This window comes from Hetaerina americana, unplaced genomic scaffold (genome assembly GCF_022747635.1).
Source record: "Hetaerina americana unplaced genomic scaffold, ioHetAmer1.1.p SCAF_3, whole genome shotgun sequence".
Classification (NCBI taxonomy): Eukaryota; Metazoa; Arthropoda; class Insecta; order Odonata; family Calopterygidae; genus Hetaerina; species Hetaerina americana.
In genome coordinates, this window is record NW_027286874.1 from 30795157 (window position 1) to 30819644 (window position 24488).

The 24488-nt window shown below is 39.2% G+C and overlaps 1 protein-coding gene across 1 annotated transcript; it reads right to left on the minus strand.

The window, feature by feature from the left end:
- Positions 1 to 170: 170 nt before the first annotated feature.
- Positions 171 to 20895, minus strand: LOC139689977 (pickpocket protein 28-like). Its single transcript, XM_071587135.1, has 13 exons — positions 20635 to 20895; positions 13851 to 13923; positions 13404 to 13455; positions 12024 to 12323; positions 9711 to 9953; positions 7922 to 8024; positions 7509 to 7660; positions 3916 to 4126; positions 2292 to 2562; positions 2078 to 2134; positions 1799 to 1982; positions 1633 to 1724; positions 171 to 295 (listed from the first exon to the last, which is right to left on the minus strand). The coding sequence occupies exons 1-13, from the start codon at positions 20893 to 20895 to the stop codon at positions 171 to 173; spliced, it is 2124 nt and encodes a 707-aa protein (XP_071443236.1).
- Positions 20896 to 24488: the final 3593 nt, after the last annotated feature.

Consider the following 24488-nt stretch of genomic DNA (forward strand, 5'->3'; position numbering starts at 1 on the left):
CATACATTTATCTTCTTTTTAAACAATGTAAACAAGTATATCATAAATGTCTTCAGTATTCTGCATCATTTTTCTTTCATGCCATAATTCAGCTAAAAATTTCATATTATAATCATATTGGTTATTCTGCATCTAACTGTTGTTTACTTTCTGTATAATTATTTACAAATTCATTTTTCCTTGCGTCGTTTTCCTCTTATATTATTAAACAAACGAAATGTGAAGAAGTATACAATTTCCACTAGGCTCAAGAAGCTAAATCCCATAAAGAGACCAAGGAGTCCACCACAGTTGGCTGAAAGTAAAAATATTAATTTGTTACTCCTTCAACTAACACACAAATGCTTAAGCAGAACTCATCATAAGCTTGATTAGGAATAAAATTCTTTAATAAAATTGAGTGACAAAGTCTTTGACTAAGCTGTTCGGACAGTTTAGCAAGCTTTGTGGCTGTTCAAATTAATGATTACTTATTATTTTGCAATAGTTTTGCCATTTTTAATTTTTTTTAATTGGATGGTTGATCTGACTATTGGAATGACAATGATATTGCAACAAGGTGCTTTGATTCATCAAAAGTGAGAATTGGATTGCTCACAGGGGATTTCACCTTTACCATCCCGCCTTCAAAACATAGCCATTAGCAAATAATGTTGTCATGTTTCTTATTGGTATGAATAACTATTGCTTGCCAGACCCAAGTTCCTTAAACATTACCTTATTACACTGTCATTTAAGAATGACTTCTGGTATCTACTTCCATAAATTCCTCTATGGTTGTGGTGTGTGAACTCTGTTGGTTATGCACATGCGTTCATTCAACTTTGGGTGATGTTTTTCATCATGTACACAGTAGGTGTATCACATTGTGCCTTTCATGCCTTATCCTCTGATACAGGCACAACATTAAATTGTTCTTACAAAATTCATACATTTAAATGTGCCCTCATTATTACCTAATGCCAAAGGCTTGAAAGTAAATATTTCTTACAGCAACCCCAACATAAGATTGGTATATGCACTTCAGGCATACTTTCTTTCTTCATAACTTGAGCGATTCCCAACTTCATTTATTCAACATTTCAAGAGAGCATCCCAATAGACAGAAGGTAGAAGTCATACACGAGGCAATAATATGTACTACCCATAGTGACACTCTGTGCTTGAATCTTGTGACAAAGTTCTCTCCGCTACTAGGGTTGATTATGCAAATAGAATTGGAACTAATGACATCCCAGTTGGAAGTGAATGCAACAATGTGACAAAGTACACATTACAAAGTAACATTGTGAGCCATTCTCTGCTACGACGGTATGGCTATGTTAACTGATGTATTGGAAAAGTATATTTTTATGAACCACTGTACATAGTATAAAAAATAATTTTATGAACCAAATATGGGTAAAATACTATGAAAATTGGTCTATCATCTCAGAGGGATAGAAATTATGAGGTTTTAATCCATTGCAGGGCAGGCTTTACTCCATAATGGAAACTATTATCAGAACTTTATTGGTAACTTATGAAGCACAGGGAAAGAAATTTGTTTGCAAAGTTTGTTTCATTGATTTCAATACTTGTGTAAAGTACTTGTAATGTGGATTAGATAAGTATTAAAACTAACATCCTCACCAATAAAATCAGTTTGATCATAAAGTTGATCTCTTCGTTTTGTTGTAAACTGTCTTTCTTTGAAGAAAATTGAGAGCTTTCCAACTTGTATTCTGGAAATAAAAGTACGCCATCTCAGTTTTTTGAATAAACTTGATGAATTTTTCACAAATTTTGCAGTACCAACTTTGCCAATCCTCTGGTTCCATTTTTTGATCCTATTAAAAATTTAACAGCTTTTTCTCCTGTTGAAGGTTCAGCTTCATAATTTAATTCCATACAAGCAGGAAGACAGTTACATTCTCCACTGTTACTTGTTTTGCCACGATCATGTGAGATGTCATGAACAATTTCCATTTGTTGCAACTGCTCTGAAATTGGGTAATTATAGTTATGCATTGGTATTGCTTCCATCATGTTGGTAATGAAGTACTTAATTCTGTAAGTATGAATGCATTTACCCTACCTGTAACCTTATTGATGCATTTCAAACTGCCTACTCCACATATGGGGAAATTGTGTCCTAAAAATAAAATATTAAAACATGCAATATCAATGTTCCATGATCACACAAGACATGAATCATTTTCAATTTAGGATATATTAAATTCAAGTAATTTTTAATTAATTAATTAACACTTTAAAATCCATACCAATTTAATAGATATACATGAACTTACTTGGTATAAAAAACATCATGCACTGACAATTTTTCAAAGTGGCATTAACAATGCATTCTAGTTCACAGTTCTGTTGAGTATAATGAGTAAAAAGCCACAAATGACTTTCCCTCTGGAAGATACATTGGCGTCTAGATGGTGTGTAATCTTGTAAATCTGCACTTGTACCCATTATGTTTGGCTTAACACTTATAGCTGCATCCTGACCAAATTGAGCACGGAAAAATTGTTGCTTCATCATAGGAAATTCAGAAGGGTTGTGAAGTAGCACCTGTAAAGAAATAACAAAATTAATTCAATGAATAAAATTCAGCTGCTAATTTGATCAGTTGATCCTGCTATATAATGCAATTTAATACATCTCAAAGATTCCGATCTCTTTAATAGTTTCATCTGTTTCAGTGGATATTCAATGAACTAAGTTTGAACTATGCATAACAATTCAAGTCTAAAGCATTTTTTAATGCTGCATGTCTTATAGGAAGTGGAGTCAAGTATTCAAATATATTTTAATGATATCAAATAGTGTTTTCATAATCGACACCTTCTATATAAGGTAATGTGAGAAAATGCATTCAAATAGCCATCTGCATTTGTCATTTTGCAGAAGACTTTAATGCTGAGGGTGCCATCAACTCTATTTTTAACTGATGTGTTAAATTATCTTTCTCCAGCACTAACCCTGTTGATTACAGGAAAAATAAATCATCTCAGATATGATGGTCTTTCTGGATTCAAATAAGTTTGAAGCAGAATTATGTTATTGGATAGCAATAAGAAGTAAAGTCATTGTTTAAGGGGTGGACAGGCCATAGAGAACAGCTGCTGAAAGGAAGTAATGCTATCCATCAGTTTGCCATGAACCTGTGATAGGAGCATTAAAAAATGACAAAGTCAAGGTTATATATTCAAAGGATTAACGGTATCCATCTAATGTTGGAAAGCCATAAAGATAAACAAGTTAGTTCTTTGAAGTTGATTCATGAACAACTCAAAGTCTTGGGCCATTATGACAGATAAAGTTTATCACTTCTCCATTTACCACAAAGATACCTTCTCTGACAAAATAATAACCCATAATTTAAATCCTCACCACAGATGAGCTGCCTTACCTTCCATGTCACACAAATGAGCCTACATAAATACCTTTACGTTTGTAAAACATAGTGTTGGGATTTCATTGGTGAATAATCTCCTTCTGCATTTCTACTACCCCTCCTTATGTTTGTCCATGTAGGAAAGTCTTGTATTTGCAGAAAATTTTGCTGAAGATGAGATAACTATATTGAAAACCATGCCACCAAACCATATGTATGTTGCATAATTCTTTATTTCCATATTTTAATTTTGTCAAGAGTCTTTTATAGAAATTAAAATGATGTTTGGCACATTTTTTCTTTTGTCCAATTAAAGCAAATTCTTTTGCTTAGACATAAATCATCATTGCCTTAAGATGAAATGTAAACATTAATTTAACTCATAACTTCCGATGTAATCTGAATATGTTAGAATTTCTATTAATTGTTCAGTACAAGACATCTACAAATAAGTTTTGATTACTGATCATTGTAACAATTACATTAATGGAAATATTATTGCCAATGAATAAATTTTACAATATTACCTTGAATCCTTTCATTGTAACACAATTGTCATACTCCTCAGGTTTTGCTGTTAGGAGAATATGAAGACCAGATGTGGCTCCTGCACCTGGGCCTCGTTTTGGGTATGCTTCTATTGATTCGCCATTAGGATACCCATCATCTGCATTCCATTCAGTCCATGATGTATGGATAGGAGTGGAGCCATAGCTCTCATCAAATCCTTCAACAGTCCTTCAAAAAAAGATTTATTCTGTTTCACATTTTATTATGTTCTAATCATTGATCAATATACACAATACATAAACTAGCGATTATCGATTATATCAGCTTATGTTAGTGAGATTTATTAGTTTATGTTATGAGAGTGATTCACTATGATTTCAATTGGTAATTTTAGTATACATGTTAGGGGTGAATTTCACATTTTACTCACTTAAATGTGTGACTTTGATATTTGAAAGGCAATACTATTCTAGAAATTTGAATATATCTGTTAAATAACATATTTATTCATCTCAAATAAATTAGAGCATGAACAAGAACATATTTCAATGGATCTTAAACTGATAATTTTCCGGGTTGGTATGGTTAGTAACATACCAGTCTGCTAACCCTAGGAATGAAGGTTCAATTCCCACTTCAGTAGTAGGTAGTTGTAGTTATTAGGGGGAGGCAACTGGCATCTGAGGTTATTTTCATCATTACAGATGGGTGGGTGATTTGGAAGAGATAGGATTTTCAGGGAATGAAGGAAGGATGGAGGGACTTGAACCAGAGCTTGCTGCTTCACCATGCCTCACAATGCTGTGGATGCCGATTCTTCTCTTAAACTGTTGCAATCACCCACTCCTTCCCGTAAATACTTCTTCAGCCATTAATGATCCTGGCATCTTCTTAATGAGGCCATTGGAAATCCTTTTCAACTTCTTACATATGATATTCTCGTTAATAGTGTTACATTTCGTTCATCCATATGAGAACTAACCTTCAGCAACCCTATGGTTGAGAATATGTAACCATGGTATAGATATTCTTGTCACTCCCTTAGAAGCATCTGATGTAAACTGAGTGGGTATAGGTGCTAGACCAGCTGTACTCACACCCAGTCTTTGCTTTCCAATGATTTTACTTTTCATTTCTATGGTTATTTTTATTCTTTTACGGCTGCCTTCTTGTGACTTTTTCTTCTGTGACATTTTTGCTAGGGTTGCATAATAAATTGCAAATGATATGTTTTAACACACATTTGGAAAATGTTTGTGATCACAAGTGACACTCAAATTTTAGCAGAGCGAGAGCTAAACACAGACTGATGTAGCAGGCGTATAATCTGAGACTTGCCATCTCCTCAACACTTATTATACAAAATGTCATTCAGTAAGTGAGTCATTTAAATAAAATATTTTTTGGTCATTATGATAATTACTCATTATTTGGTGATGCTCAGTAAGCGATATGCCACTCATTTACATGCACTCATTATAACCTCAGTAAACACATTAATAATCAGTAATGCTCTTGGTAAGAAATTATTCATCAAATTAAAATAATGAATAATACCAGAGATATTAAAGTTGCATTCTAGTTCAATTGAATATGAATTTCAGTTGAGAAAATAAAATTTTCATACCAACAAATTTGAATTTGCATGGATGGGAGCAAGGATGGATAGAAAGTGGGGAAAAGAATATTCCTTCCCCAAAATGTCTCTGGAACATTTGACAAGGGAATGTATCAATAGAACTAATATATGTATGCATGCCCCTAATCTCTATGATTATGTTGATTGTCCCTGCTCTTCTTGACTGTCTACATGTAGTCATCTTTCAGCACAGCCAATGTAACATATTTTTTATAATTTTTGAGGAATATATGAATCTGAACATCTATAAACTTAAATTGTAACTTTCATTTGGTATTAAAGGATCCATTATCATTGCTGTCAACACAGTATATCTGTATGCTTTATGGAATGGAATGAGTGCTGTATGTAGACATAAAAGCTATGCTGTTCTTATGCTTGAAATAGAAAATCACTCTTACCGCAATTAGACTGCAGTTCACAATAATATTTTAAAATGTACTCATTCCAATTTCACAGCACATCTCCTTCAATTCCAATCAAGGAACTCAGTGAGGTGAAAGTCTTTGATGCTGTTCATCTTAGAAAATATGTATGCACCTACATTTAACCCTGAGAAATCAATATAACTCTACCTAACATGTCAGAGTTAATATCTCAACTATCCTGTTTACTTAAATCGTTTTGCCACCATTTAGACTTGTCTCTTCATTGATGTTTTCCTCTAGGTTACCACTTCCATGTTAAAAACCTCCTTTGACTCTGCATTACTGCTGTTGTCTTTAGTATACTACGAGGGTCATCCGGAAAGTAGTACCCGTTCGTGAAATAAAGACACAAAAGTAAATATTAACAAACATAAAAAATTTTATTTGAAAGAGGATACTTTAAACTACTTCTCAACATAATCTCCAAGCAAATTAAGGCATTTGTCATAACGTGTGACAAGTTTCTGTATTCCTGCTGCATAGTCCTTCGCCGCCAGCTCATTGAGATACGCGAGGGACCCATCTTGCACAAATTTTTGCATAATGCAGATGGTGTTTAACAATTTCATGAACAATTGTTCGAGAAACATTGGGAAAATGCTCACAGATGTCATCAATTGTGACGCGCCGATCGTTCCTCACGAATTCGTCAACTGAGCTCACCAGTTGGTCTGTAATGACAGACGGTCTCTCCGAACGCTCATCGTCGTGTGTGTTCCCCCTCCCCATGTTGAAGTTGCGACACCACCGCCGAACAGACGACTCGTCCATTACATTGTCTCCATACACCTCCTTTAATTGGCGATGAATATCACATGGGCGAACGTTTCTTGCATTGAGGAATTTAATCACTGCCCTCACTTCACAACTGGCGGCGTTCTCAATTTTTTTAAACATTGTAAACAATCACAGAAACAACACAGGCAATGCTAGCGTCACGCAACTTGGCTCAGAGAAGGCAGACAAGCCATTGAAGCTATCTGACCTCGTCCAGCGGCTACTCGCGTCGTCAGCACTTCATGCGGCACGAACGGGTACTACTTTCCGGATGACCCTCGTACATAGTTAGGTCTCATACTGCTCAGTCTCCTAAAGATATTTCCATAGGATTTTATGGATAGCTCCATAAAACCATGACGAGTGTATATGCCCAAAGTAGGGATTAAACCATGCTCTATGATTTAGCCAATGAACATTTCAGGTATCTCAAGGATATACCCGACTAGTTAGCCATTCTTGACTTTCACTTAGTTTAACTTTTATATTTCCCAATTCTATCTTCTGACACTTAGCCCATATTCCCTTGCCTCCCATTCCAGCTGACTGATTCTATGACAAATATATAAAGATAGTTTTGAAATATGAGCAGACTTAATTCTGATATTTTAAAGCTAATACGTGTTTTGTCAATAAATTTATATTGTGCATTTTTATACCAGGTTTCATTACATGACAAAACGCATGCTTGCAGTATTTGTTTCATCCATTTAAAATACAACTCTATATTGCTAAGAGTGCACACAATTACTTTATATGGGCTTACATATTCTTGGAAAATATCTGGTTTGTAGACAGCATATTAAATGTATAGCAAACTCCTTCATCTGTTAATATTGGTCGAAATAAGTTGCCACAGCACCTTTTCTTTTTCTTTTCCCAATTACAGTGTAATAGGCCTATACAAGGTGGGGCAGCCTGCAAGAGAAGTAGTGATTCAGTAATTAGAGGAAGTGACTAGGCTAAGTTGTGAACACCCACACCATTGACAAATTTCATGTTAATCACAATGCAATATACAATCCTTAATTAAGTTCCGAGCGCAGACTCTTTAATAATTTGTGATTGCAATACCTTAAAGACTGGTTCATTTATTTAAAATTTTTGTAATTATTAATCAAATATTATAAACCACTAGCTTTAGATCTTAAAATAAAACATGGCAATTGGTTAACCAACCTCTTGAAAGAACTGAATATGATCAGTCCCTGTTTCCAGCAGGACACTTTCATTAAAGCCATCTGATTGACAGAGCAAATTGCTATATTCAAGTTTCCTGCGACTGAAAAAAATAAGTGGAGTTATTTATTTTGGGTTATTCTTCTCATATAAATAATGGGCTCTGTAAAAGTATCCCAAGGTAATACTGTCAGTAAAAGTAGCATGTAAGAGCCAGAAAACAAGGTAAAAACATTTGGAATATTCAAGGAAGAGGATTCATCTGCAGAGATGATAAGGGAAAACAGTAGGAAGGTGTGGTGGAGATTGAAGCCTCATGTTCATTACCACTGGTTTATTTCTGAATGATAAATACATGAATATCCCTTGTGGATCTTCATTTGGAGGGAGGAAATGGAGGTGAAGGTGAGGGAGGAGTAGGGAGAGATTGCATGTCTGCATCTGCTCTCCACTACTTAGGGTTCCTTTCCTCAAGTTTCTGATGATGTGAAAATGCAGCTGGTGCAAATGATGAGAACACAATGCAAGAGCAGGAAGTGAATGGAGGAAATAATGAATGGGTGACATTCCCCTTAACAACAATTTAAAGAATTGTGGAATACTGCCAAATAGGTATAGATACACACACTATTAGTTATAGATAGTATTTTGTCAGTAAAGTGGAATCCTTTGACCCACTATAGGAAAGATTATGATTGGCCCTTGGAACTTTGAAAGTCAAAAGGTGAATAAAATTATTGTTACTTTATCTGCAATTCATGTCTACAGTGAGATGACATTACTTCTTGAAGGTATCCTGAGAGAGGTAGATGCTAGTCTTCTAGAATGTCTTCAGTGCCAGTTAATTTTTGTGACCCTGAACAAACTGAATCCTAGAAGACTAACATCTTTGATAAGATTGAATGTGATTAAGTTTCATTCTGCAGTAAGCACACAGCATAAAGCAGTAGTCAATTTGCTAGCATGTGTTTATTTTAGATTTTTCCACACGTACATAGTGTAATGTTGAATCATGAAAACCAGATTGAGGTCATAGAGTTGCATTATGATGGCGACTCAACTCACTTAGTATTTATCTATGCTTAATTGAGTTACTAAGGCAAAGGATGTGAAAAATCCTATATATGCTATGGTTTCCAACAGATTTTTAAGTAGAACATACCAACATTCCATAGAAATGCATGCATACAAAATGTGAGTGCATTCCTTTCAGTCAATGGAATGATATACCTTAGACCTTAAAGAAAACTTTTGCTGAGGCAAAATTCATTTTCATCTTATAGACCAAACAAAAGCATAAAATTATTTATTGTGAGATGGATATACTTGATGCATGTTAATAGAGCTTTCATTTCAGGAAAACAATTAGTGGAATGCCATTAACAAGAATTTATGTGAGAAATTTAATTCCAATTTTATGGACAGCAATTAATGCAGATGAATATGTAAAACATTTTATTATTTCAAAAAAAAATTTGGTCGAGTGCATTTCTGTAATTCAAGAATTATAACTGCACACACCATGAAATATCATGTTGTCATCTTCTTCTTATGAGTTCTCTCTCTTTCTGATGTTTCACCTTTTAGTCATGAGCAGAAAAAAACAATTATAGGTGTGAATCACTAATTGGTTTTAAAAGTATGTCATAATTGTATTTAAACACTACCAAATTGAAAATTATTCATTTTTTTCCTATCTTGAAGTACCTATATACCCAAATCATATGACCTCTTTGAAAATTTCATTCAGGTTTTGAGTACAATGTAATTAATTTACCAAATGACTTACTTCTCAAGGGAAATATCTTCTCCATTCATCATCATCTGCTTAGTATAAGAGTATTTAAAAACACTTCTTAGATATTTGAACTCTGGACAAATAGTCACTGCAGGGAAAGGTATTTGCCATACAGGTGTTAATGACTCAGCAAATGAAACAATAACTGGAGAGTTCTCCCATTTTCTATATACTTTAAGTATTATTTGGCTACAAGCATATATACTTAATCCAAAGGCAATGATCCAGAAAATCCTGAAGAGTAATGAAGAACATAAACATTAATCGTGTTATCAGATTTAAAAAAATAAAATGACAGTTCGTTGATAAGGGTGCTAACTACTAGATCTGTTAATCCATAGACAAAGATACTGGAGAGAGAAAGAGGGGATCAGCTGGAGGAGTTGAAAGGGTGGCGAAGGGTTACAAGTAGAAATACTGAGTTGCCATATTCTAAACTCTCCACCCTACTAAACCCACACCATCATCACTTCCTCCCCCTTGACTTTCACTTCCACTCTCTCTGACTCCAGCAATACCTTTATCAATACTAATGCTTAGATCAGGAACAATATATTCAGCAATTTTTTTCACATCAAATCAACTAATCACCAACAATATCTCCACTTTAACAGCTGTCTCCTACCCCATACCAAACTCACCAATTACTTTTCACTGTCTGTCCATTGCCACCATGTCTGCAACTATGCTCTCTCTTTACAGGTGTGGATAAATGTTTTACAAAACTCCCTAAAAAAATGTAGATACCCAAAAAAAATGACTGTACCAAGACTACATCTTACCCCCCTCCCCAGGATCTTTTACTCTTCTCCCCCCAAAGCAAACTACTCTGAAAAATTTCATTATGTAGAATTTCAGTATCTCTGTCACAGAATCATGAACTTCCTTTCCTTACTTCATGGCATTGATTTCACCTTCCTGAAGAGTGATCTTGTTTTCCTTAACTACTCTCCTAGTGCTCACCGAATCAACCACACTAAAAGAACCTTATACCATCCTGATAATTCAAGCAAAACCACCTACCTTTCCAGCAATTTTCTCTTAGTACATAAAAAAAATCCTGCAAACTTGAAATATATCCTGAAATCAACAGAATCCCTAATACCTCAATCAAACACAGCCATTCCATTTCACTTCTCACCCTGCTACCATTCTATATATGCAGTTTTTGCCTCCTGTTCCAAATTACAGACTCCTCTTCTTTTTCTTACAGATACTCCCAAGCTGCTGGTTCCTAGCCAAACATAATAACTCCACATACTTTCTACTTCCCTTTATTCTGTCCTACCAGCTCAACCTTTTCCCACCTCTATTTTGCATGCTCAATCTTCTCCCCTCTAACACAGTTTTCAACATTCAACCGCCACTCTATATACCCTGGGTATTTTCCTTGCCTAATTAGACTTTCTCCCAACAGCCTCTTTTCCCCTTTCATGCTTGGTAATCCTTTTTCGCTTCCCTTTCCATCCATTTTTATTTTCCAATCTTCTCTGCACCTATATCTCATAACTGTCTGCATACTTTTCCTCTTGCACCAATAATCAAGTTACAGACTTGTGCATGTGGTTCCTATGAAATTGGGGATTTATGCTGATCTAATGAAACCTTCTACTAAAACTCCTCCTTCACAAGTGCTGAGACAGATCTCATGAAAACTGCTACTTCCTCATTTTCTTAAACCTAGTATTTCTTTGAGGTCGACATGCCTCTTCATAGCCTTGTTCAAATGCATTTCCTTCCCAAATGTTATACAAAGTTTTCACATAATATTTTAATTACTGACAATTGTTTCAACTACAAACAAGGAAAGAAGAAAGTGTGGCAGTATCTCTGTTACAGAATCATGAACTTCCTTTCCTTACTTCATGGCATTGATTTCACCTTCCTGAAGAGTGATCTTGTTTTCCTTGCACTGCTCTGTTTTATTATCTGTTCAACTTGTTAGTTTCATACCTTTTGTTATTTATTAACATAAGGTATTAATTATAATACTAAAAATAATTGCATTAGAGGTCATAAATGCATGACCATAGGACCCTATACGGACAAAAAATTGAATAAAAAATTTGAGATGGAGGTGATGGTGATTGAGATGGAAGTAAGTGGTTGTTCACAAATTAGGCTTGCTTACATTCACAAGAAAATATTGTTAATATAACCAGCTCACATATTGTCAATGTAATTATGTAATTTTAAATTATTCTTGTGCCGAGCCTTGGAAGCAATTTGTAAGTAAGATATGGTTTTAAATTATGTGTGAAATCAAATAGACATAGGCATGTGGGTGAAGTGACATACACTGACCTTTCAATTAGTGGTCTTCTTTCCTCTCCCATATATTTTAAGCCATGTAAACTTGTATTTTCACTAAACTCTTGAAAGTATGAGGTTGCACCTTGAAAGTTTTTCCTGCACCTAAAACCACACAGCAAGTACTCTTTCATTTGTTTTTCTCCTAAGTCTATCCCCTGTTGCTGTTCCGAATCATTGTCATTATCAACCATACTTATTTCAACATTTGCTGAGTTGTGTGGATTTTTATCACTTGGAAGAACTCTTGACAATTTTCTAGGTGAAGAAGGAGTGCCTCCACCGTTTGTGACCCTAAAATAAGGTAGAAAATGTTTGCGATTTGTTCATAAGTTTTCTGAATTCCATTTTGTAAAACTTATTTTGCACTAATTCCTTGCAGATATATCAAGCATTTACAAGAACTTGGTTGCATGCCCCTCCAAAGTCTCACTATCATGTTAGTGAAGCATGAATTAGAGCTGCTAAGCAAATATGCTTGAGTGGGCATGTGAATTAGAAGGCAGGCCATTAATGTCGTGGCATAGTTTCTCCTGATACAAATACACGATTTCTTAGTTTTCCAGTGGATTGGTGGAGTGTTTGCATGCAGAGCAGGCCATGATCCCAGTCAAAGTCACAAAGATGCAGAAACATCATTTGTGGCTCAAAATAATCCCCACTGACAATCAGGGAGGTGGAGTTACTCATCTCAGCCAACTTTACCAACACGCTCACCTGTGAACAAGGATTTGACTCATGACACCTAAAAATGAATCCAATGATGACATTCATTTTGATGGTCCATTGGGTTTATTCACTAGATAATCAGTACTGCTTTTAACCTCAAACCATAGGACAACATCAACTAAAAGAGAATGACTAATACGATGAGATTCTAAAAATGTTTAAATGAAATACTTTAGAAGTTTGATTATGAATAATTCCAGCCCAGATGAATTAGTTTATAAGGTTAACAGTTGTATTATGATTTCAGAGTTTTGGCAAAATACGAGGTCTATCCACTAAATACGCGAACTGGTGCAGTGTGGTTTCCGTGACGCGGACTATAGTCCCGCCCACTAGCGGCGCTAGTTGCCTGAGGCCCAATGAGCCGTCTGTACTTAATGGAGCATCGATTCAACATCAAGTTCTTTGGTCAAGTGCGGTGAAAGTTATCAAGAAGTTACTGGAATGTTGACGGCTGTTTACGGTGCTAATAATCTGAAAAAAGTCCGTTTTCAAGTGAATTGAGGGTTTTAAAGATGACCGGCAAGACACCACGGATAATGCAAGGCCGGGACGACCTCCAACCACCTTTGTTGACGACGACATTGATCGTGTGCCGTCCCTTGTCCTTAACGATCGTCAACAAACTGCCAAAAATTCAATCACCATTCTTGATCATCCTCCTCAATGGCTAGATCTCGCCCCCTTCGACTTTTTCCTATTCCAAAAATGCAAAAATGTGATGAGGGGACATCACTGGGAAGATGTGGACACAATAAAGCAAGATACGACGAGAAAACTAAAAATCCTAACTGCCAAGGACTTCCAAGGGTGCTTTAAGCAGTGGAAAAGAAGATGGAATAAGTGAATAGCAACTAATGGAGAGCATTTTGAAGGGGACAAAATCGATGTAGTACAAATTTGGCAAAATAAAGTCTTTATGGCTTCAGTTCGCGTCTTTATTGGACAGACCTCGGCTGTGTATCGGATAGAATATTTGCATCGATTAAGATTACCACTGGGGGTCTTGTAAAGCGCTTGCTTCTATCTGGCTTTTTAGGAAGTTTCCCTCATTCATCATCAGTAGTGAATCAGTCCTTGGAACTGTATTACCTGACTCAACTACCAGGAAGTCTCTCATCTTGACTGGAATCCGAATATTGAGGGCACCAGGTTCCAAGAATCCCTGTCAAGGCGAATGATATTTACTCTGTGAAATTCTTGTATTGCCATTTGAAATGTTATCTCCATTTTGTCTTTCCAGTACTTCTTCCATTTTCTCTTTGTTACCTCTTCTCTATCTTTAGATCCATTATTAAACTATACCTTCTTCTGCTATCCTCAAATACTCCTCTCAATTATGCTTTTAAACTCGTAATCAGCCAAAATTCTACCTTCTTGCTTCATCCCAAGGACTCCTCTTCCTATTTAGTAGTCATTCCGAACTGCCTGTACCTCGAAAAAGTTAACATCATTTATTGTGCGATGCCTGCCTTACATTGTACAAAGCAAAAGTGGGGCAGGAAATTAAACGTCATCTCTCTGAATGTAAAAATCATTCGCATTGACCGGGATTCGAACCCTGATTCCAAGGTGAATGATTTTTACTCGCTGAAATTGCTGCATTGTACTGCACACTTAGCGGATGACTTCGTTCAAAGTTAAAGTCAAAGTTGTTTCAGCATATCCCGCAGTTTCTTGGAATTTGTCATCCCTCTGGACGAATAACCATCCATGTATTCTCCACATCTCACATACCACACTGTACTTTTCTCCTATCCTCGTCCCTTCCTTAACCCCTTTTCTCTCGCATTTTTCAGATTATTTATTATTTTCTCTCATTTTCCTGGACTCTTTCACACACTATTCTACCCGCCTACAGAGTAGTGCTTCATGGGCTTTGCTTCATTCGTCTGACGGAGGAGGCGTGACGACAGAAACTTTATACACGTTTATAAAATTTACGCGAGTCAGAGGCGTAATGCGAATTTTTATGGGAAATTGATCAGCATTGAACAATTTATAGTTTGCCTATTTTACCGGGGCAGTTCAAACTTCTTCAAGCCGAGACAAACTCTTTAGATAGTCGAACCTAGACAATTTTTTACCACCAATTTGAGGATCGAGATGGAGAGTTAATGGCAGATCCCAGATCTAAGGAATATGAATATGCGGAAGTACAAGCTATAAAATCTTCTTACTAACGGCGTTCTCTGCATAAAACTCTAAACAGGTAAATTGGTTATGAATAAAATGGAGTCGGTGAGCATTAGTCGTGATAATTAAATCATGTTATGAGGAAAGAAAAATATCACAAAATTGGGGTCTTTGAAGTTTTTTAACCTAAAGGGTATTCGTCGAGGTTTCTTAGCCAACTCCTTAATAGCTTCAGCTGAGTTTTCCGAAATAGATTAGTGGCATGTTTTTGAAGCTAGGCCATTGAGCCTTGTCGGGTGTAAAAAATATAAAATATTACGTTCATATTCCAAACTGTAATGCAAACACAAAGGAAGGCCCACCAGCATATTTATGATTTTTTAGTGCACATAGTTTTTCAACTCCTGTGAAATCGTATTTCTCAAGAAAGAATATCATTTTTCATGCTAAGAAAGTTCTCCCGGGCATAACTTTAGCCTGACAAAATGCAAGAAGTATTTACGGTTTTATTACAAGAGAAGGATACTCACGTTTGGTAGTTGTTCATCTTACAATATTTTTGTAGCTCTGTTCTTTCTCCAACTTCGACCCTTCAGAGATTTTATTATTCATGAATGCTGGCGTGACTAAAGTGCGTGACGAAGTGTTCATCTAATTTTTATGGACTGCGAATTCCCAAGATATTTTCCGACTCCACAGCGTTTTCAATTAGGTTTTTACATTAATGAATGACAAAATTTTGAAATATTGAAGTCATTTTATCAATTATGAAAGCATTTCTACTATGTCAAACAATTTCATTAGCACCATTTTACTTATGGGGGCATTGTGGACCTAATTTCAAAGTTATTTTAACTGATGAAACCAATATAATTTCAGTTATACGAGGGTCATCCGGAAAGTAGTACCCGTTCGTGAAATAAAGACACAAAAGTAAATTTTAACAAACATAAAAAATTTTATTTGAAAGAGGATACTTTAAACTACTTCTCAACATAATCTCCAAGCAAATTAAGGCATTTGTCATAACGTGTGACAAGTTTCTGTATTCCTGCTGCATAGTCCTTCGCCGCCAGCTCATTGAGATACGCGAGGGACCCATCTTGCACAAATTTTTGCATAATGCAGATGGTGTTTAACAATTTCATGAACAATTGTTCGAGAAACATTGGGAAAATGCTCACAGATGTCATCAATTGTGACGCGCCGATCGTTCCTCACGAATTCGTCAACTGAGCTCACCAGTTGGTCTGTAATGACAGACGGTCTCTCCGAACGCTCATCGTCGTGTGTGTTCCCCCTCCCCATGTTGAAGTTGCGACACCACCGCCGAACAGACGACTCGTCCATTACATTGTCTCCATACACCTCCTTTAATTGGCGATGAATATCACATGGGCGAACGTTTCTTGCATTGAGGAATTTAATCACTGCCCTCACTTCACAACTGGCGGCGTTCTCAATTTTTTTAAACATTATAAACAATCACAGAAACAACACAGGCAATGCTAGCGTCACGCAACTTGGCTCAGAGAAGGCAGACAAGCCACTGAAGCTATCTGACCTCGTCCAGCGGCTACTCGCGTCGTCAGCACTTCATGCGGCACGAACGGGTACTACTTTCCGGATGACCCTCGTAATATCGTTGAGTAAATATGAGATCAATCTCTTAAACAGATGCCAGGCAGTAACTGATAGTGCCTACCGTTAGATTGTACATGTTTTAGAAACTCGTAAAAAGGTGTCCACGAAGATAAATGCTCTCACGACCCGACATTCATTGATGCTTGTGTGATTCTTTGCAATCTAATTGCCATGACACTCAGGACCCCAATGCCTAAGTACCCTCGGTACGATTTGTCCGTCACATTTTCCCCTCGATGGGATGATGGTATACAAATCCAAGATCCGTAGACAGCAGTTTATGCTGGTTTCCGACTGAATTCCCAGCCAAAATTGTCAAGTGAACAGGCTACTATTCTGACTGTAGAGTGTGTAGCGGACAGTGGGAGCCATGGCCACCCGAGGCAGACGACGCTCGCATGGCGACTGCCTGATGCTAGTTTTATTTATTTATATATACCCTGTAAGCCACCACCAGGATATGTGGATGGGGGCGATTACACACCAGAATAATTTTACCCGAATATGACCCTACCGCGATCGGACAATGCTATTATGATGCCCTATCATTCGTGGAAAAATTGACATCTTAAATTTATCTGTTCTATACTTAATCTCTCTAATTTTATTAGCATGATCTCTCCTACCGTAGTACGATGGGTGTATTTAATACATTTTCAACATCACTGCTAAAGAGATCTCCTTCCAATTTATGCAAGAGCTTCAATCTGGAATTTAACCCTCGTTCTGAAAGTGACTACCAGCTTAGCTACTCTAATATTTTCGATACGCTACTAAGTTTATTATAACAACGTATTGCAAATCTAGCTCCTCCGATCCAATTCAGCAATTAATCCAACTTCGGGAGGATCCCATATACTAACAGCTTATTCTAAACGCGGCCTAACCAACGATAGATAACATTTCTCTTTTACCTTCTCATCACAATTACCAAGTACTCTTTTAATAAATCATAATTTTTTATTAGCTTGTACACATATTCCCCGTATATGTTTCATACAGGATAGATCGTGAGTGAGGGTAACGCCTAGGCATTTAATTGAGTCTGCACATTCCATTTCGGTGTTCCCATACAGTAGGCGTTCGGGTGGGAATCGCTCTTTGTCCAAAAATACATGACTACGCACTTTTTTTAAGTTTAATTCTCATTGCCTAATGTCGCAAGAGCGTAGTATAGCATTCAGGTCATCTGAAAGCGCTGCTGTATCCTCGGGATCACGGGTATCACGGTAAATCACTGCATCATCAGCAAATAAACATATCTTACTAGTGACTACGGAGTCAATGTCGATAACGTAAAGTAGGAATAAAAGAGGTCCGATAACACTTCCCTGGGGAACATCTGAAGCAACTTCTACAACATTTGAGATAATTCCATCTGTCACTACTCTTTGAACTCGACCATTCAAAAAGTCTTTAATCCAACCCCAGAAATTTTCAGCTATGGCATATCCTTCTAGCTTTGCGAGTAGTTTACTATGAGGTACTTTGTCGAAGGCTTTCTAAAAATCTAGAGAAATCGCGTACATTGGAACATTGCTCTTTCCCGAAATAAGAATATCATGAACAAAAAGCGCAAGTTGCGTCTCGCAGGATCTACCTTTTCGGCAACCGCGCTGATTTTTCATTAATAACTTCTGATTATCGAGGTGTCTCACGATCGAACTAGCAACTATATATCCCATAACCTTGCACGAAATAGATGTAAGGAAGTTAAAGGAAGCACCGGGAGATGGGATGCTGCGCAGATGAAGCGGAAGAGCGTCACAAAGCGAACTAGCTCGGACGACGAACGACACGCGCCCCGTTTGACGCCATCATTTTCAAATATTTATGTGTTGTTTATCTACACTTGGAATATAAATTGTTCCGCCGAACTTCTCCTTGTTATTCACCTTCAATACTGTAAAGCGGTGACCCCGAGGTGACCACAACGAGCATTTGTTATCTTGGCTATAAGGTCAGATAGGGAAGCGACCGGCGAAGACTCAGTGAATGTAAATCGTAATAGCGTTAATATCCCCGCATTTTTGGACCGTAAAACCGGCCCTATGGCTTAAGCAGATAGAAGTACAGTTCCGGTTGGCTAATATTAGCGGAAATGTTACTGAGTTCTCACACGTGATTGCCCAGTTGGGCAGCCGCCACATTGAGAAAGACGAGGTCATCGTCATGGATCCCCTCGAGACTGGTTAATACGAAGCGATACGGCTGTTTTTCATCGTATCCTGAACAGCGCGAGCGACAAATATTGGAGCTGGAGGAGCTGGGAGACAGGAAACGGTCGCAGTTCCTCCGCCATCTTCGATCGCTGGCCGGGAGTTCCATATCCAGTGATTTCGTCCGCTCACTTTGGCTGAGCCGCCTTTTTGTAAATGTGCAGACCGCCCTCGCCACGCAAGGCTCCGCCGGTCTCAGTGCTGTCGCCGAAATGGCGGGCAAAATGGAGGAAGTGACGCCAAGGCCTCAACTCGCAATGGCGACCTCAGGCGTCATCATGGAGGCACTCCTCGAGAACACATAGAACACCTCAGACGAAAATTCTCGAAATTTCCTACCTCGGACAGAGCACCTCTGTGAAACCGCAAAAGGCCCCACAGTGGCTCGGGAGACCGTTCCATCCGCGGCCTCCGACACGACTCCCCACATCCTAGCGTATGTGCTGTTACCACGGCACTTATGGCCCCCGAGCAAGGAAAGACCGTCAACCGTGCTCCGACATCCCAGAAAACTCCAGGAGACGTCGGTAAACGTCGGCGGCCACCAATGAGTATTCTTCCTCATGCCGGCTTTTAATGACGGATGCCAGCACGAAGAGCCAATTTTTAATCGACACAGGGTTCGACGTTTGTGTATTCTCGCGATTGAGGCGGAACACTGCACAGTCATTTCAGCGCTTCATGGACAAGTTTCTACGCGGTATAAAATTTTGTTATGTGTATACTCGTATAAACGATATACTGGTTGCCTCCTTAGAAGAGCAACATGAAACTCGTATGAGAGAACCTTTCTCTCGGTTCGGTAATTATGGTGTCCAAGCGGACTCCTCAAAGTGTGTTTTCGGCCGCCCTCAAGTCACGTTCCTAGGTTTCACGGCGTCAAGCAGTGGCATCGCACCAGTGCCTGAAAAGGTGGAAACAGTGCGAAATTTCGCAAAACCACGAACAGTGAAGGACACGCCGTTTCCTCGGTATGATTAACTTTTACTGGAGTTTCATCCCAAACGCAGCCGCTCTCCAAGCGCCTCTGAATGGCATTTTGTGGGAACAGAACTTAAAAGGAAATGCCCCAGTGTCGTTGACACATTCAATAACTGCAAAGACAGCCTCGTCAAAGCGACTATGTTGAGCCACCCTAATCCGTTATTGCCGTTAGCCATTTTTGCGGACGCCTCGGTTGGTGCCGCCCTACCACAGCGTTCCCAGCTGGGTTGGCGGCCTCTCGCCTTTTTCACGAGAAATTCATCACCCACCGAGCGAATGCATAGTATATACTACAGGAAATTACTGGCTGTGTATAATGCCGTTAGGCCTTTTCGTCAAATGATCGAAAGGCGATCCTTTACCTTATTCACTGGCCATAAACCCTTAGTGTTTGCTTTTCATCAAAGTGCGGACAAAGGTACACCGAGGCAAATCCGCCATTTAAGTTACGAGTCGCAATTTTCCGTTGTCGTCCGCTATGTGTCGGGGGCCGAGAATGTCGTCGCGGACGCTTTGTCTCGAGTGGCGGCGATTACCGCGTCAGTGAACTACAACGCTTTGGCTCGTTCTCAGGCCACGGACGCCGAGCTCACATCACTCCTGCAGTTGGGATGTGCGTCGGACGTAAAAAGAATGGCTATTCTGGGAACAGATCTCGAAATCTACTGTGATTTATCAACTCCAATAACTCGCCCTTTCCTCACACAGCCTTTTCGAAAGCAGGCTTTCGACGGCCTCCACCAATTGGCACACCCTGGGATCGAAGCCTCGGCTAAACTTACAGCCGAGCGTTTTGTGTGGCCATCGATCCGCAAGGATTGCAGGGCTTGGACACGCGCTTGCACATGCCAGCACTAATAAGTCCACCGGCACGTTTTGGCACCGATACGTACTTTATCTAGCCCGACGTCCAGGTTTAAACACATCCACTTGGATATAGTTGGGCCGCTATCATCCTCCACCGACCATCGATACTGCCTCACCTGCGCTGATCGCTTTAGCATATGACCGGAGGCATATCCAGTGTCCAATGCGACTGCCGAGACGGATGCATAGGAGTTCTTCTGGGGTGGATCGCCTGTTTTGGTGCACCTGTGTCCATCACAACGGATCAGGGTAGGCAGTTTGTCTTCTCTTTTCCGCAGGCTAGCCATCCTGACGGGAACTAGGCGTGTGAGGACGGCAGCGTATCACCCATCCGCCAACGGCATAGTGGGGAGGTTTCACCGACAGCTCTCGTATTATGTGCTACGAGGACGACCAATGAATGGAAGCCCTTCCGGTTGTAATTCTGGGCATTCGTGCAGCTTGGAAGGTGGACATGCAGGCCACCACAGCCGAGACGCTCTACGGGAAACCAATCCCTCTTCCTGGCGAATTTTTTGTTTCTTCTCCTGAGACTGAGAGCGACGCCACGGATTTCGCGCACCAGTTACGGGGACACATTAGTAGCCTGCGCTCATTGTGCAGACGCGCGCCATGGAGAGTGAGCTGTTTTTGTCCACCGGGACTTGCCCACGTCTTCCCATGTGTTCATCCGTCACAGTATCCTCAGAGGAGGCCTGCAACCTCCGTATGACGGACCATTTAAAGTCGTCCACAGGGCCCCAGAACATTACGTCGTCCAAGTGCGGGGCAAGGAAACGACCGTCCTCCTGGAGGACACCACACCACCAGAGCCTCCATGGAAAACCCGATCAGGGAAAAGGGTGCATTTCCCGCGCCACATAGATATCTACAACACCTGAATAACAAACTGCACCATACCCCATTTTTTCGAATTGTATAATACTTTCAGATGCCTCAAAGTACTACCAAGGGGGCGGTGTAGCGGTCAGTGGGAGACATGGCTACCCGAGGCAGACGATGCTCGCATGGCGACTGTCGACAGCTAATTAGCGGAAGCGCAAGGAGATGGAACGCTGCGTAGAGGAAGCGGGATAGCGTCATTAAGCGAAGGAACCTGGACGACGAACGACACGATAGCGTGTAACGCCACCTTTGTCAAATATTTATTTGTTGTTTACGTACACTTGGAATAAAAAACGTTCCACTGAACTTCGCCTTGTTATCCTCCTCGCCACACCTTCGCTCCTCTAAAAGTGTAATAGCTGGTATTCTGTTGGGTGTGCCTAGCGTATCTAGGGTGATAACGGAATCCATCAGGATTTCAACTTTGCTTTTACCAGGATCCAATAGCACTGTTTCCCGCACAGACTTTGATTGGAATCCACCAGGATTTCCATTAATTGTTTCTAGGTAGACTCTATCAGATTGCGTCGAGAGAAAAAGTTTCACAATACGGAGAAGTAAGCGCCTATATATATTTTTTATTTTTGTGACAAATGAGAGAGTTTAGACCTGTCCAGCCATATATAATTAAAATTGCCATTCAGGTGGAAAAACCTGCGAATTGGCTCCACTCTAATTCCAGAGTGGCAAGAAGAAGCAAGGAGGTTGTGCGGGAAGAATATGCGCGCGTTGGGGCTGCATCCAGGCACGATTGCGTGGTAATAAATATCATCTCAGAAACATAATTCTACCTCATTCGACCGTTTCTGTTTCTCTGACGTTGCATGCAGTGATCCCAGTGAGTTAACAATTAATACAGGCCGGTGACTGTGTCGGTGCAGGGCATTAGACGAGTGCATCCGCACAACTCCCGCTACGCTTGAAGTGTGCTCCTCGCGACACTCTGACAGGCTCAAAAGAGTAGATAAGTTCCTACTTTGGTAAAATCATCCCACTTACCGAAATCAAGTGCTGATCTTTCCTGTAGTAAGACGGTTAAATAGCCTTTATAAAAATCAGATCCATGGAAGCACTTGACGGGAATGGCGAATGGGAAATTTGTCCTGGTTTGGTCAGAGTCAAAAATCAAACTGCTGCCATTACCTGTTTACTCCTAAAGGATTACCTACTACCACGTAGGAAACTTGTTGCGCTAGCACCGAAATTTGGTGGTGATTCCGAGAACCTTTCAAACTATCCTCTTATTAGTATTTTCTGTTGATCCCAGAAATCCTTATTCTTCCTTTGTCTATTTGGAATCCTGGTTTTCATGTGCTGTGTATGGTTACATAAAATTAATATTTACAAACTGTGAATCCTCATATAAGGCCTGAAACTGCGATAGGTATGCAATGAATTATTGATTAATCCACATGACTGTTTAATCAATATTCTAATTGATGTTTACTCCTCCAGGAAGCCTGAGAATAATTGTTAGGGAGAATGACTTAGAAAATAAGAAGAACTCCCATCATTCATCTAATCCATCCTGGAAATAAATATGCATGATAATAATTATTTAATGATTAAGAACTTGACCGATATCTCAACTGATTTTTTTCATTGTCAGCTATGCAGCTTTCTGTCATTACTAATTGCATTGGCTCTTAAAGTTCATTAAAAGCCACAACCAAAACTACATGAGCATTAAATAGGAAAAGGACAAGAAAACCATGAAGTAAAAATGTGATGATTATACAGGTGTATAGCTGTAAATAGAGATGGAAGAACATACACTCAGATGGGTAGAAGGAAGTATAAATAGTTATAGAGAGAATAATAAACCAAGGTGGGAAACAAATATGAGCCAGGGAAGGGTGTTGACAGATGCAACCTGAGGATGGAAAAGTTCACACAAAGGGTGAAATTTTGTGCTTATTCAGGAAGGTGAAAGGAAAATTTGTGCGCACTACATTTACAGAAGATAAGTCAGGCAAAACATGGATTGAACCAGGGAAGATTCAAAAGAGAGTGAAGGAATATATATAGGAAGTATTTGGTTACGATATTAGGCGAACAAGCTGAGACAAAGAAAGAGAATATGTGGAAATGAGGATAGCATAGGCCCATGCATACTTTCTGGCGAGATAGAAAGGATATTAGGGAAGTGGCAAAGAGGTGATAATTGTTCGGCGAGGGAGGTGACGAGGGGGGCCTGCCCTGAATGATGCCGGGTCCTCAACAGAGGAAGGAGTCGTCCGGAGGGTCGGCTTTTCTCCACAGAGGGGAGGGGGGGTGGGATTTTTTAGAGGGAGGACCTTACTAGTATATCTACGTTCTTCTAAATCCTTTTTTTACTCTCGTTATCTTCCATCTTCTTCTCTTAAAATCTCAAAACCTTGCATCTTTAATTCAAAAATCCAGACAGTCGGGTATGAAAGTAAGTTATAATATAAATTGAAGTTGGGAAGGGCTTACTTCATAAACCCCACCCCCAGTCCCACTGTAGTGTTTCCCTTTGGTCTATTGCGTGACCACGGTCTTTCGCCTTTCTAGCCACCAAGGCTACTAAGGCGGGGAGCGGCGTTGTCAAGACAAACTCTACTCCAAACTCTTTCTTGACTCAGCCATTGCCAGCGTCAGACGACGACTGCGTTAGGAATATGAACTCATTGTTCACATTCGCATTTTCCATCCATTCATTTCAATGCTTTGTTAACTATACTTTTCCGGTAGGCAACGCTCAGTGTTCGGTCTTTGACGACGTGATCGCAAAACTAAATTTAAACATCAATAACAACTACGAGGTCGAAAAACCCCAGGCATAAAACTTATTATTTCTGAAGTCATTGGTTACCATTGCTTATTTGATATTCCAATTCAGTACACTAGAATGATGTTCAGCCTTTAGACACGAGTAGGTTAATGCCGACGCCGGGTTCTCTTAACCATTCCTTTCCCATCCAACCCTAATGGCGCAAATGACCTTGGCTATCGGTCGCCTCCCATAAAAACT